Raw genomic sequence first — 14,951 nt, 5'->3', positions numbered from 1 at the left:
TTAATTTTAGTGTTTCACCCTAATGGTATGTGTCTTGTGTCTGCCTGTTTCATACTTACTCTTTTCTTGACCACATTAATACACAATTATGTTACTGTTGACTAATACCCAGGGAATGTTCTATTTACCAGTCCGTGGGAGTAATGAACATATTAGGTAGGCTCTGACTCAATGATAATGATTCCTGGTAGAATCATATTAATATTTTTATTTCCTAGGCTTGAGTGGATATAGTACTGTGATTTTAATTGTGAATAAAATGATTTTACCTTTTTCTACTCTATTTTAGTATTTTTTCATTGTTTTAGAAATAGAGATCTCCTGAGAGTTGATAAGTGCTTTGTTAGCATATAGTTTCTATCATGAAATAATGCATACTAAAATAGTAAAACTGTTCTGAAGAGCAGATGTTTGTGTATTTGTCAAGGCTTCTAGGCTTCTTTGATAGGCAGGTAACAGAATATACTGGTATAACAGAAAACATGATTGAAAATTCTAGTTGTGGGTGGGTGTTTGACGGTAGTTAAGTCACAGCTTGGGACACCCACATCCCATATCTGACTGCCTGGTTGAGTCCCAGCTACTCCTCTTCCGATCCAACATCCAGCCAATGTGTACCCTGGGAGGTAGTGAATGATGGCTCAAGTTCTTGGGTCCCTACACCCCAAATGGGAGAGCCAGATTGAATCCCAGGCTCCTGGCTTCCTCCTAACCAAACCTCGACTATTATAGGCATTTGGGAAGTAAACCAGCAGATGGAATATTTCTTTCCATCTGTCTCTCTTTCTCTCTGTCTCAAAATAAAATGGAAAAAAAGAAACGCTGCAGGGGCCAGTGCTTTAGCGCAGTGGGTTAACACCCTGGCCTGAAGCGCTGGCATCCCATATGGGCACCGGTTTGAGACCAGGATGCTCCACTTCCAATTCAGCTCTCTGCTATGGCCTGGGAAAGCAGCAGAAGATGGCCCAAGTCCTTGGACCCCTGCACCCGCCTGGGAGACCTGGAAGAAGCTCCTGGCTCCTGGTTTTGGATCAGCGCAGTTCCAGCCGTTGTGGCCAATTGAGGAGTGAACCAGCAGATAGAAGACTCTCTCTGCCTCTCCTTTCTCTGTGTAATTCTGACTTGCAAATAAATAATAAATAAATCTTAAAAAAAAAAAAAACACTGCAAAATCCTAGTGGAATAATACTACAAATTATTATATACCGTGGCCCTTCAAGGTCACTATTGGATAGGAGAGGTTACAAGTATTAAATATAGGAATAACAGGGGCTGGCGCTGTGGCACAGCAAGTTAAAGCCCTGGCCTGAAGTGCCGGCATCCCATATGGGCGCCTGTTCGAGACCCACTGCTCCACTTCCGATCCAGCGCTTTGCTATGGCCTGGGAAGGCAGTAGAAGATGGCCCAAGTGCTTGGGCCCCTGCATCCATGTGGGAGACCTGGAAGAAATTCCTGACTCCTGGCTTCGTATCCGTGCAGCTCCAGCCTTTGTGGCCAATGGGGGAGTGAACCATCGGATGGAAGACCTCTCTCCCTCCTTCCCTCCCTCTCTCCCTCCCTTCCTCCCTCTCTCTCCCTCTCTCTCTCTCTCCCTCTCCCTCTCTCTCCCTCCCTCCCCCCCTCCCTCTCTCCCCCTCTGCCTCTCCTTTCTCTGTGTAATTCTTTCAAATAAATAAGTAAATCTTTAAAAAAATACAGGAATAACAGAAGACCTAGTTTATAAATTGTAAATTATTTTATAAATATTTGTGTTTAGATTTTTAGTGGGAGATTTGCTTAATTTAGTTTCAGCTCTGTTTAGCTGCTAACTTTACCCTTGTTGATATTTTCATTGCTTTAGAGCTTGGATTTCTCATGCAGACTTTTATATATTAATATCCATTAATTTTTACTGCTCAGCCGGCGCCGCGGCTCACTAGGCTAATCCTCCGCCTTGCAGCGCCGGCACACCGGGTTCTAGTCCCCATCGGGGTGCCGGATTCTGTCCCGGTTGCCCCTCTTCCAGGCCAGCTCTCTGCTGTGGCCCGGGAGTGCAGTGGAGGATGGCCCAAGTGCTTGGGCCCTGCACCCCATGGGAGACCAGGAGAAGCACCTGGCTCCTGCCGTGGGATCAGTGCGGTGTGCCGGCCGCAGCGCGCTGGCAGCGGCGGCCATTGGAAGGTGAACCAATGGCAAAGGAAGACCTTTCTCTCTGTCTCTCTCTCTCACTGTCCACTCTGCCTGTCAAAAAAAAAAAAAAATTTTTTTTTTTACTGCTCATCTAACCTTGAACTTTGTAGCTAGTGGACCTCATTCATTTTTGTGTAACAACTCCCCATAAATAGTGAAAAGTGATTCAGGTTAGGTTTCTGTGAAAAAGTATCTGAAAGGTGTGTTCCAAAGAGGAGAATTGACTGGATAATGAAATTACTCAGACATCATACCCTTGAAATCGCCACTTTGTGTTGTGGGGATTTATCTTGTCATCTGGGTGGAGGTAATCCACCCCTGATTCCTAACCAGCTTAGAATTGCTCTTATCCAGTGGCAGAGTAGAAATATCAAGCTATAGGTTATATTGTTTTTAAGCTTTTGTTTCTTGAGAAGTTGATAGTTTAAATTCCTTTAAACTTACAGTACTGAACTTTAAAAAAAATATATGAATGACTGTTTTAGAAAGTACTCCTTTACATTGTTCCTTCTTTCCATCAGTGCTTTTGGCCATGTATTATCTTTTGTTTATTGCCTTCCCAAATAGAATGTAACCTTCTTGTATTGACTATGTCTTAGACATCTGTGGGTTCCTACCCACTGCTACAGTGCCTCTTAAAATGTAGTAGATAGTCCTTAAATCTTTCTTGTTTAATAAAATTAAGTATCTATAAATCTTAATTTTTATTGCTTTTGTATCATATGATTTCTGTGACTTAATAATAGTGCTTCTGTCTTTATTGCTGGTTTATCTTTTTTGAAATAATGTTACTTCAAATTTTCCTAAAACACTTAACATCTTTCTTTCTGATCTGTGACATTTGAGATACACAAATATTTATTGAACTGGGATTAAAAGTCTTAAATTTGAATACCATGTTTGATATGAACATTTGATTATTTTCTTATCTCCAGAAATTTGATCTACACTGTTGATTAGTGGTCATTTAACAAACACAGAGTGGGGAAAGCCATGGGCTAGTGCTCAGTGAAAATTAAATATTATGGATACCATTTGAAAAAACAGATACCTTTAATTAATATTTTGTCAGTAAAATATAGACTACTCAGTTTATAACTTTTTTTTGTCATTATAGGGTAAAGTTCACCTTGAATTAAAACTGAATGAACTGATAACAGAAAATGGAACTGTGTGCCAGCAGCTTGTTGTACAGTAAGCATATATTTTTTAATCAAAATCAACTAGAAATAGTTCTCCATTTCATATTCTCTGAATCTTAACTCCATATTTTAAATACTTCTGAAACTTGAAAAAAAAAATTCTGGATGAGGCATTTGGTTCAGGGGGTTAAGCTGCCGGTTGAGACACCCGCATCCCATCAGACTACTTGGGTTCAAGTCCCAGCTCTGTTCTCCTTTCCAGCCTTCTGCTGATGTGCTCCGTGGCACATGGTAGCTCAGATAGTTGGGTCCCTGCAACCTATCTGGAAGATACAGTTTGCATTTCTGGCTCCTAGCTCCAGCCTGGTTCAGCCCTGGATGTTGCAGGCATTTGGGGAGTGAACCAGCCATGGGAGATCTCTCTTTCTGTTCCTCTCTTTTATATCTCTCAGCCTTTCAAATTAAAAAAAAGAAAAGCTTTTTTAAAAGGATCCAGTCTAAGCTCACATGTTTAGTTGACATGTCTCTTTAATCTCTGATAATCCAATATAGTTTTTAGCCTTACTTTGTCTTTCATGCTAATGACATTTTTAAAGAATTTTGGCCAGTTATTTTTAAAAATATTTTTCAATTTGAATTTACCTATTAAAAACAATTCAAAATTTTCTTTTTAGAACATTTAGTTAAGTTACTTGAATTAGGCCTCTCTCCACTACTCGCTTACCTGATTCAATTTGGTTATGGTAATATAGTTATTTGGATTATTTTGGTTTGTTTGCATTCAGTTTAAGATCCCCTTCCATCCTTGTTGGATTAATTTTATTTTTTAATGTATTGACTATTAGCATGATTTCAAATGTCAAGACTGTATCAAAGGTATTCCTCAGAGATAGGACTTAATCCCCTCTTCCTACCCATTCCAGGCACCATATTCTGATTACTATCCTTATAGTTTTGCCTTTATTAAAATGTTATTTAAACAGTCACATTTCATGTAGTCTTTTGTGTCTGGCTTCTTTTGCTTAGCATAGCACTTTTAAGATTCAGCCATATCGTTGCATATATCTGTAGTTCATTCTGTTTATTATGTATTGCTTATTTCTTGTCATAACTTGGTAGATTTCTGTTATCTTCTTTTTACAGTTGGGAAACTGATACAAAGATAGATTTAGGAAGTTGGTAGAGCCTGCATTTGAACTCTAGTAGTTTGACATTTTTTTTTTTTGAGACAATATAGATTTACAGAAAGTTACAAAGAAAGTATGGAATGACCCCCAGTACTCTTCACTCAGTTTCCCTCAGTGGTTACAAATTGTGTAAGTATAGCACAAGATCAAAACCAGAACGTTTATATTGGTACAATATATGTATATAGTTACATATCTTTTAATTACATGTATAGATTTATGTAATCAACACCACAATCAAGGTAAAGAATTATTCTATGGTCATAAAGGTTTCCCTCATGCTAGAAAGTAAATAAAAGTTATACCCACTCATGTGCACCATCATACCTAACCCTTCACAGCCTTAATCTGTTTCCATGTCTATAATTTTATCATTTCAAGAATATTAGGTAAATGGAATCTTACAGTATGTGACTTGTTGAGATTGGGTTTTTCCCATTCATCCATCCAAATTGTACATACTTTTTTGTAGACAGAATATAGTTGAGTCTACTTCTTAGAAATCATTTTCACTGATATCTTTTATTTTGGTGAATTTTTTGCCATTTACTTTCAATGTAATTTTTAAAACAGATATATGTATTTATTTGAAAATCAGAGTTACAGAGAGAGATATCTTCTATATGCTTAAGTGTCTGCAATATTTGGACCAGGCCAAAGCCAAGAGCCAGGAACTCCATCCAGGTCTCCCACATGGGTGCAGGGGCCCAAGCACCTGGGCCATCTTCTGCTGATTTCTCAGGTGCATTAGCAGGGAGCTGGATAGGAAGTGGAGCAGCCAAGACAGCCCCTGAATATTTTATTGATATGTTAGGCTCATGTCTGCCTTTTTTTTTTTTCTTTTTCCTTTTGTTTTCTTTTTTCTGTGGGTTAATTGAACTTTTTTTATAATTTCATTTGATTTATCTAAGTGTCTTTCTAGCTGTATTGTATCTCTTTATCCACATTTTTTTGTGGTTCTTTTAGATATTATATAACGTACACATAATTCATCATGGTCTTCTGGTATTGATGTTTTGCCAGTTAGAATAAAGTGTAGAAAATCTGTCGTCTTTTAATTCCCTTTTCCCTTCCCCCATTTATAACATACTTTGTCTTAAGTGTTTTTTTTTAACATACATGAACATCCACACCAAATAATGTTAAATTTTTTTTGCTTCAGTCATCTAACATAATTTTGAAATGTTAAGAGAACACTGTCAACGTATTGTATTTACCCACAGTTTCACTCTTTCTCTGTTCTGTTTCTCTTCCTGATGTTTCAAGGTTCTTTCTGTCATTATGCTTAGAGAATTGGGAATTTCCTTTCCCCTTCTTTTAGGGGAGATCTGTTGAAGACACATGCTTTTGATTTCCCTCCAAATGTCTTGATTTTCTCTTTATTTCTAAAAGGTGTTTACATTAGATAAAAAATTCTGAGCTGACAGTTATTTTTTATTTTCTGTACTTGGAAAATGTACCACTTCCTCCTTCTTCTTTTTTTTTTTGGACAGGCAGAGTGGACAGTGAGAGAGAGAGACAGAGAGAAAGGTCTTCCTTTGCCGTTGGTTCACCCTCCAATGGCCACCGCGGCCAGCGCGCTGATCCAATAGCAGGAGCCAGGTGCTTCTCCTGGTCTCCCATGGGGTGCAAGGCCCAAGCACCTTAACACTGTTATTACTGTATCCCTTAATTTTTGATATGATGTATTGTCATCTTCATTAGTTTCCAGAAATTTTTTGATTTCTCCTGTGTCCCACCGTTGATTCAGGAGCATGTTATTCAGTCTCCATATCTTCGTGTATGATCTAGAGATTCTTGAGTTGTTGATTTCCAGCCTCATTCTATTGTAGTCAGAGAAGATGCATGGCATGATTTTTTATTTATTTATTTATTTTTGAATTTTCTGAGACTTGCATCATTTCCTAGCATGTGGTCTATCCTAGAGAAAGTTCTATTTTCTGATAAGAAGAATGTATATTCTGCAACTGTGGGATGAAAAGTTCTATAGATATCAGTTAGATCCATGTGGTCCATAGTGTTGATTAACACTGTTGTTTCTTTGTTGATCTTCTGTCTAGTTGATCTGTCCATTGATGATTGTGGGGTATTGAAGTCCCTTGTTACTATTGTATTAGAATCTGTGTTTCTCTTTAGATCCATTAACATTTCTTTTAAATAGCCCGGTGCCCTGTAATTGGGTATGTATACATTTATTACAGCCATATCTTCCTGTAAATTGATCCCTTAATTATTACATAATGCCATTCTTCATCTCTTTTAACAGTTTTTATGTTAAAGTCTGTTTTGTCTGTTACTAGGATGACTACAACTGCCCTTTTTTGCTTTCCATTAGCGTGAAATATCTTTTTCCACCCTTTCACTTTCAGTCTGCGTGTTTCTTTGTTGGTAGGATGTGTTTCTTGTAGGCAGCAAATAGATGGGTCTTGGTTTTTAAGCCATTTAGCCAGTCTGTATCTTTTAACTGAAGAGTTGAGGCCATTTACGTTCCAGATGACTATTGAAAAGTAATGACTTTGCCCTGACATTTTCCCATAAATATTCCTATTGTTTACTTTAGGTTTTTTCTGTACTTTTACTAGGGGATTTTCTGCTTTCATATTCTTTTATAATGATGGCTATCTTCCTGTGTTTCTGTGTATAGCACATCCTTATGCATCTTTTATAAGGCTGGATGAAAGGTAGTAAATTCTTTTAATTTCTGTTTGTTCGAAGGTCTTTGTTTCACCTTCATTCATAAATGAGAGCTTCGCAGGGTATAGTATTCTGTGCTGATAGTTTTTTTCTTTTAAGAGTTGGCCTGTATCTTGACATTGCCTGCTAGCCTGCAGGGTTTCACCACATTACTTTCGGAGGACCTCCAAGTAGACTCATAGCTGTGACTCTACTTGGAGATCCTCCACAAGTAATCTAGCATTTCTCTTGTGCACTTTCCAGAATCTTTTCTTTATGTTTTACTGTGGAAAGTCTGACTATAATGTGTCGTGATGAAGATCTTTTCTGGTCATGTCTGTTAGAAGTTCTATGTGCTTCCTGTACTTGGACATCCCTTTCTTTCAACAAATTGGGGAAGTTTCCTGTAATTATTTCACTAAATAAACCTCTGATCCATTCTGTATATTCCTCTCCACCCATGTATTGGTTTCTAAATATGTTTTCCAATCAGTGCTGTCCAATAGGTCTCTACTTGACAAAGAAAATGTTTTGTATCTTGACAGTGCAGTACAGTAGCTACTAGCCATCCTTAATGAAAACTTGAAAGATGGTTTAATGTGACTAGAGAATTGAGTTTTTGATTTTGTTTAATTTTAATTTAAATCGCTACATGTGGCTAATGGCTGCAGTATTAGTGTGGCTGCAATAGAAAGAACCTGGCCTCCTTTTTAGCAGTAGCTGATTTCAGAGTTAGGGTGAGGAAAATATGATGAGCCAGGAGCATATTTTCAAGTCAGAAAGTAAGGAAATGTTCAAAAAATAATAGATCTTTGGAGAAAGAACACTGAAACTAGCTTGAAGGAATCCATGAAATATCTGATAGATACTACCTTAATCAGTGAATCAAAGTTAATGTCCCTAGTGGTGAGACATCCAGTACTTCCTGATAAAACACATTAAGAAGGACACCAAGATGCATAATCACAACCTAATCATGGGCAAGCATCAGACACAGATTAAGGAATGTGCCACAAAATATCTGGCCAATACTGGCAAGATCATGGGGCAGAAAAAGAGAATGAAATAACTGTCTCGGGATGAAAGAGACTAAGAAGACGTGATGGGGCCGGCACTGTGGCACTGTGCTGCAGTGCCGGCAACACATATGGGCACCGGTTCGAGTCCAGCTGCTCTACTTCTGATCCAGCTCTCTGCTATGGCCTGGGAAAGCGGTAGAAGATGGCCTAAGTCTTTGGGCCCCTATACCCATGTGTGAGACCTAGAAGAATCTGGCTTTGAATGGGCACATTTCCAGCCATTGTGGCCATCTGAGAAGTGAACCAGCAGGTGGAAGACTTCTCTCTTTTCTGTCTCTCTGCCTCTGCCTTTCTGTAAGTCTGCCTTTCAAATAAGTAAATTAAAAAAAAAAAATAGAAGAAGATATGACAACTAAAGGGAGCAATGTGAGATCCCTTATGGCATCTGGACCAGAAAAGGATGTTGATTAAATTTGTTTAAGGTCTATAGATTAGTTAGTAGTATTACTGACTAATATTATATCAGTGTGTGTTCTTGATTGTAATACTTCTGCTATGGTTACATAAAATGGTAACACTGGGGACTGGTATTATGGTGCAATGAGATAATCTGCTGCTTGCAAAGCCAGCATCTCATATCAAAATGCCAGTTTTAGTCCCTGCTGATTTGCTTCCAAATCAGTTTCCAATTCCAGTTTCCAGCTAATGCACCTGGGAAGAAAGTGGAGAATGGTCCAAGTATTTGGGCCCCTGGCTCCTGGGCTTTTGCCTGGCCCGCACCTGGTTATCGCAACCATTTAGGGAATTAACCAGGGGGTGAAGGATCTCTGTTTCTCCAGCTGTCTGTCACTCCACCTTTCAAATATTTTTTTTTAAATATTAAATAAAAAAGTTAGGATTGGGTGATAGGTATACACATATTCTTTATATTATTTTTAACTTTTTTAGAAGTCTGAAATCATTTAAAAATAAAGTTTTAAAAAATTGTCAATGTCTTGGCATCCAGCCAAGGTTTGTCTTTTGACAAACCTTTATGTCCATTTTGATCTCTAACAACATCATAAACTTAACACATTGAAAAGTCAAGGATTGGGACAGGCGTTTGTCCCAGTGATTAAGATATTATTTGGGAGGCTCACATCTCACAATACAGAATCCCTGAGTTCATGTCCCAACTCCACTTGTTAGATTCCAGATTCTTTTTTTTTTTTTTTTTTTTTTTTTTTTTTTTTTTTTTTTGACAGGCAGAGTGGACAGCGAGAGAGACAGAGAGAAAGGTCTTCCTTTGCTGTTGGTTCACCCTCCAATGGCCGCCGCGGCCAGCGCGCTGCGGCCGGTGCACCACGCTGATCCTATGGCAGGAGCCAGGAGCCAGGTGCTTTTCCTGGTCTCCTATGGGGTGCAGGGCCCAAGCACCTGGGCCATCCTCCACTGCACTCCCTGGCCACAGCAGAGAGCTGTGGAAGAGGGGCAACCGGGACAGAATCCGGCGCCCCGACCGGGACTAGAACCCGGTGTGCCGGCGCCGTTAGGTGGAGGATTAGCCTAGTGAGCCACGGCGCCGGCCCAGATTCCAGATTCTTGTTAATGTGCATCCTTAGCAGGTGATGCATAGCTCAAGTCCTGTCATCTATGTGAGAGACTTAGATTGAATTTCTGGCTTCCTGCTTTGGTGCTTGTTTTAGTCCAGTACAAGCATTTGGGAAGTGAAACAGTGGATGAGAGCTCTGTCTCTCTGCCTTCCAAAAGGGTTGGGGTGGGAAGATAAAACAACTCAATTTTTTTTTTTTGACAGGCAGAGTGGACAGTGAGAGAGAGAGACAGAGAGAAAGGTCTTCCTTTGCCGTTGGTTCACCCTCCAATGGCTGCCGCGCTGCGGCCAGCACACCGCGCTGATCTGAAGGCAGGAGCCAGGTGCTTCTCCCGGTCTCCCATGGGGTGCAGGGCCCAAGCACTTGGGCCATCCTCCACTGCACTCCCTGGCCACAGCAGAGAGCTGGCCTGGAAGAGGGGCAACCGGGACAGAATCCGGCACCCCGACCGGGACTAGAACCCAGTGTGCCGGCGCCACAAGGCAGAGGATTAGCCTAGTGAGCTGCAGCGCCGGCCACAACTAAAGTATTGATTCTCACGCCTATCAGTTCTTTCTCACAGCCTTAAGAACATCATGCCACTCAATGTATTTTTCGTGGCAGACCTGTGTTTATCATCTCTGGACTTCTCAGTTCTTAATGTCTGTGTGTCTCTGTAGGAGTGGAATATAACTTTTTCAGTATCCTTGTATATGAATTCTGTCTTCTGTGTCATTACTGGTTCTGTGTCTGTTGATTTTTCTTTTCCATATGAATTTAATTTCTTTGGTTCTCTGTATTCCTGCTTATTTTCTTTTGGATGCCAGCCATTGTGAAATTGTTGAGTATTTTTGTATTCCCATCTGTATAATTAGCTTTATTCAGGATTCAGTTAACCTACTTAGAAACAGTTTAATCATTTGGTGATTTGCTTTTTAAGCGTTGTGAGATCAAACTAGAGCAAGCTTTATTACTTTAAGGCTTATATTTTTCCATTACTGAGTATTACCAGGTTTTCTTCTGCAGTTGGTGGGACCTCATGATAACTATATATGGGCTCTGAGAATTATTGTTCTCTTTGTTATTTTCTAGTAGTATTTTCTCTAGCCTCAGGTAATTTCCTGACATATACATGCTTATCAGCAGTCAGATGATGGCTTGATTTTTGTAGCCCTTGGGAGATGTTTTTCTTTCTGTGTGTAGCTTTCTTCCCTCTGATACTCTGCCCTAGGAACTCTAGTTACTTTGACCTCCCCTAACTGGTGATTTTGTCTCTTTTTTCTTACGGATGCTCTCTGGTAGTAAGCTGGAGCAATTGGTAGGGTTACTTTAGTTCTTACCCCTCAGGAATCACTTCCTCTGCCAGTGCTTTTATCTATTTTTTAGTTGTTTCCTGTGAAGAGTAAATCTCATCCCTGGTGCTCCATCTTGACTGGGCACAGAAGTTGGCATTTGTCTTTTAGTTAAAACAAAATCCAGGGAAGGATTCAGATCAGTCTGTATTTTAAGCAAGTTTGGTCTAAATTTATTTCCTCTTGTAATTTCTAGGTATAACATATTAATTTCTAGGTATTTTTATGTCACACATTGAAAAATATAATATAATTTAGTATGCTTATTTTCAGTAATTGCTTTCTGCCCATCCTTGGTTTATGACGTGTAATTCCTTGGTTTTCAGATTAGAAAAAAAAGAATGACATTCTAGATAATTAGGTAAATAATATTTCAGAATATATATAGTAGCCTGTATTTAATAGTACTAAGTTTGGCAAAAAAACCAATTTCCAGCCATCTTATATTTGGAAATAAAGGGTAATAATTTAGTAAGCTCGTGCTTTAGGTTTATGCACATCATTGTTTTTGGTTTGTGGTAAGTCTTTGTTTACTGTATTTTTCTCAAGTTTTTATACATAAAAACTCTAATAAATAAGATTTACATGATTAAGATTTCTCATAATTAGTGTTTATGGAGATAAGTTTGATATTGGAAGGAGAATAATACAAATTTTAGGCATAATGGAAATGTAGATGGGCATTGGGCTTTAATAACGGGGTCAAGAAAATAGAAGTCATGTCTTGGCTCACTTTATTTGTGTTACCTCTTTGAGTCTTGGATTATACATCCACACATAACCCCTTGAACTTTACATTCTTCTTTAAAGTGGCATGGTAATAACTCTGCTCAAAGGCAGTTGTGAGAATTAGATGCATTTTGCGAAAGTGCTTTTAAACTGCAAATGTTGTATATAATCAGGTATTGTTGTGAGGTTTCAACTGAGAAGTATAAGTTTAAACACTATGTATAGTGGGAAAATTTGTGCCTGAACCTAACACTAAAAAGCAGAATTATGGTCTTGGCCTGTGTTTGCTTTGGTTAGATTCAAGATTCTTTTTTTAAATTTTTCTTGTGCCTAAATCAGTATAAATGAGTCATATTGTCAGTTCTCTTGTCATCTGACAGTATACCATTTGTGCTTCACCCACATTTGTGAAAGGTGGGTTATAGAGGGAAGGATGGTATTCGATAGCTTATATCTTTCAACAAAGAATATTTTTCCACAACCCTCATGAGTGTTCCTTAGGAATTAAGAAATACCAACCCTTAGAGTTACAACTAAATGCAATAACTAAGTAATATATAGTGAGAAAATCTGAGGAAGTCATTAAGTTGGATTCTTTGTTCTCTGTAAAGAACAGTTATTATTATAATCCATAGACTGGATTTGATCACTGTGGTGTTTTTGGCCTAAAACACATTCTATAGAATGATATAAGAGCTGTTACTGAGAAAAGGCTACAGAATTATGTGAGGCTTGCCCTATCTTTATGAATCAGATTTTAAGTGGTAACCACAGTTGTTTCTTTGTATGCCATTCATGCTTTAGTAGAGGATATGATGCCATAGAGCTGGTTTGATCTGTAGTTTCTCACTTAAGGTTTGTAGAAGCCACAGCAGTTTTGGTGTATTATCAAACCACAAAATGTACCTTGTTGAATGTTAAGCTGGAGGAAATGTTTTAATATTATTTCATAGTTTCAGTACTGATTGTGGTATTTCCAATGTAGTCCTATTTTTAAAATATGGCATAAATAAATAAATCCATTTGAAGGGGCTTCAAAGATTCATGGAAATTGAATATTATGAAAACACTGCATGAACATAAAGTTCCTTTGCATAAAATAAATTGATCCTTTATTTATTTCTGAGAGCTACAGATAAAGAATGAAAGAACTCCCATCTGCTGGCTCACCCTGTAAATGCCTGCAGTAGCTGAGGCAGGGTCAGGCAAAGCCAGGAGCTCAGAACTCAGTCTGGTCTCCCACATGGATGTCAGGGACCTAACTGTTTGAGCCACACCTGCTGCCTCCCAGGGTGCTCATTAACATGAAGCTGGAATCACGCATAGAGCCAGGACTTGAACCCAGGCACACTAGTGTGAGACACAAGCATCCCAACCAACTAGGCCAAACACCCGTCTCAAACTTACCTTTTAATTGCATTTATTCCACAAACTTTTTGAAGTGCCCTTGTATATAGCTTGATTTGGGGTATGTGATATTATAGGCATGTAACTACAGACATGTGGAAAACAATTTTGAAAATTAGGATAATGTTTCATACTTGTTAACTTGGCTCTAATATGTTAAATCTCTTTTACTCTACCCTAGCATCAAGGCATGCCATGGGTTGCCTCTCATAAATGGACAGAGTTGTGATCCTTATGCAACAGTTTCTCTGGTGGGCCCTTCTAGGTAATGTTTAATGAATTATTATTAGGTTTTAAAGTTTGATGTAAGAATTAGAAGATTCAGGTTCTGAGAGAAAATGTTAAGTAGTATTTTGACACAAAGTAATGAATGCTTTGAAAAGAAAATATTGAGTGAGTTCAATTATATATACTTGTAAATAACCAAGTTCTGTTTTTATGGAGAAAAAAAAATGGTGGTTTCCAATCTGCCATACTCAAACTATGGAAAACAAGCTCAGTTTTTTTTATTAAAATATGTTTTACAACATAAACTTGGTCATCTTCATTAATTAGTTTTCCTACTTTCAAGTGTCCTAAATTTTATACAGATGAAATCCTTTTTAGATATGCCAACTGATACCTACAAAGAAATTTCCATACTTTTATCTGAAGAGCAACTTAGAACTGAAAGTTACCTTTTCTACTCATGAGATCTGTTCTCTACCGAGAGAATTCCAAGCTGTAAACAAACCACTAGAAGTACTAAAGCATCATATAGTGTGCCACATCATTGATTGAATTATTTTAGAGGACCTATAACACTTTATCGTATTTTATATAACTGTATTGTTCATGATTCCTTCAAGGATTGATTGACCAGTCTGAAATTTCTGTGCAATTTGAAGATTTAAAATCTGGAAACAAAAAGTACACAATTTTCTTTGCATCTCAAGAACTTTCACTTTGTAGAAAATCTCTAATAAGTCACTTTGAAGAATGTGTTTACATACATATGTGTATATATAAAATTCCTAGTACCATGGTTGGTATTCATTGGATACTCAGTAGTATGCTGTTATTACAGTTGGTTTTAAATTTTAAAGCAGATACTCAGTCTTAACAATTTTAAATGCTATCAGTTTTTTGATATAAAAAATGTTAAGCCTAATGATGCTATTTTTTGAAATTTGTCTAGTTGCAGAAATTTTTCAGTGTAATGATAAAGTAATAAAAAATCATGTAAAATGCATATTATGAAAAAACTATGCATAGATTTCAAAATTTTCTGCATTAGAATAAACTCCTTTTAATTCTGTTTTTCCAAGAACTTTTTGATATATGCTCATATAGTTAGAAACTGGCATATAAGCTTGTTTAAAAAGTCTCTGGTTGTTTTACTATAAATGTATTAAATGTTAACGTTTAGGAAAGCTGGGTAAAGGCATAGGGCTTCCCTATACATTTCTTTGTAACCTCCTCTAAAATCACTATTAGAGCTGAAGGCCAAGAAGTAAAATGAGTTAAGAATGCTTTCCATACTTTTATCTGAAGAGCAACTTAGAACTGAAAGTTACCTTTCCTGCTCATGAGATCTGTTCTCTACCAAAAGAATTCCAAACTGTAAACAAACCACTAGAAGTACTAGAGCATCATAAAGTGTACCACATATTCCTCAGGTATTTTTCAGCATACATAAATATGCTCTAAATCCCACTACCT

The 14,951-nt window shown here is 37.9% G+C and overlaps 1 protein-coding gene and 1 long non-coding RNA gene across 14 annotated transcripts in view; one reads left to right on the top strand and one right to left on the bottom strand.

The window, feature by feature from the left end:
* Positions 1-14,951, bottom strand: part of LOC149127135 (uncharacterized) — a 563,175-nt gene that overhangs the window by 389,413 nt on the left and 158,811 nt on the right. The gene's annotated exons all lie outside the window — the stretch shown is intronic.
* RASA2 (RAS p21 protein activator 2) overlaps positions 1-14,951 on the top strand; it is a 126,173-nt gene that overhangs the window by 52,020 nt on the left and 59,202 nt on the right. For 9 of the 12 annotated variants that reach the window (XM_070072739.2, XM_070072737.2, XM_070072736.2 and 6 more), the window contains 2 exons: positions 3,288-3,364; positions 13,432-13,515. In XM_070072739.2, coding sequence (XP_069928840.1) covers positions 3,288-3,364; positions 13,432-13,515 — 161 coding nt within the window. The remainder of the gene's footprint in view (positions 1-3,287; positions 3,365-13,431; positions 13,516-14,951) is intronic. The other 3 variants (XM_089331133.1, XM_089331132.1, XM_089331130.1) reach the window with 1 other exon arrangement.

This window comes from Oryctolagus cuniculus, chromosome 4 (assembly GCF_051225735.1).
Source record: "Oryctolagus cuniculus isolate XC-2025 breed Fujian yellow rabbit chromosome 4, ASM5122573v1, whole genome shotgun sequence".
NCBI classification, from domain to species: Eukaryota; Metazoa; Chordata; class Mammalia; order Lagomorpha; family Leporidae; genus Oryctolagus; species Oryctolagus cuniculus.
This window is presented reverse-complemented; position numbering and strand designations above follow the sequence as displayed.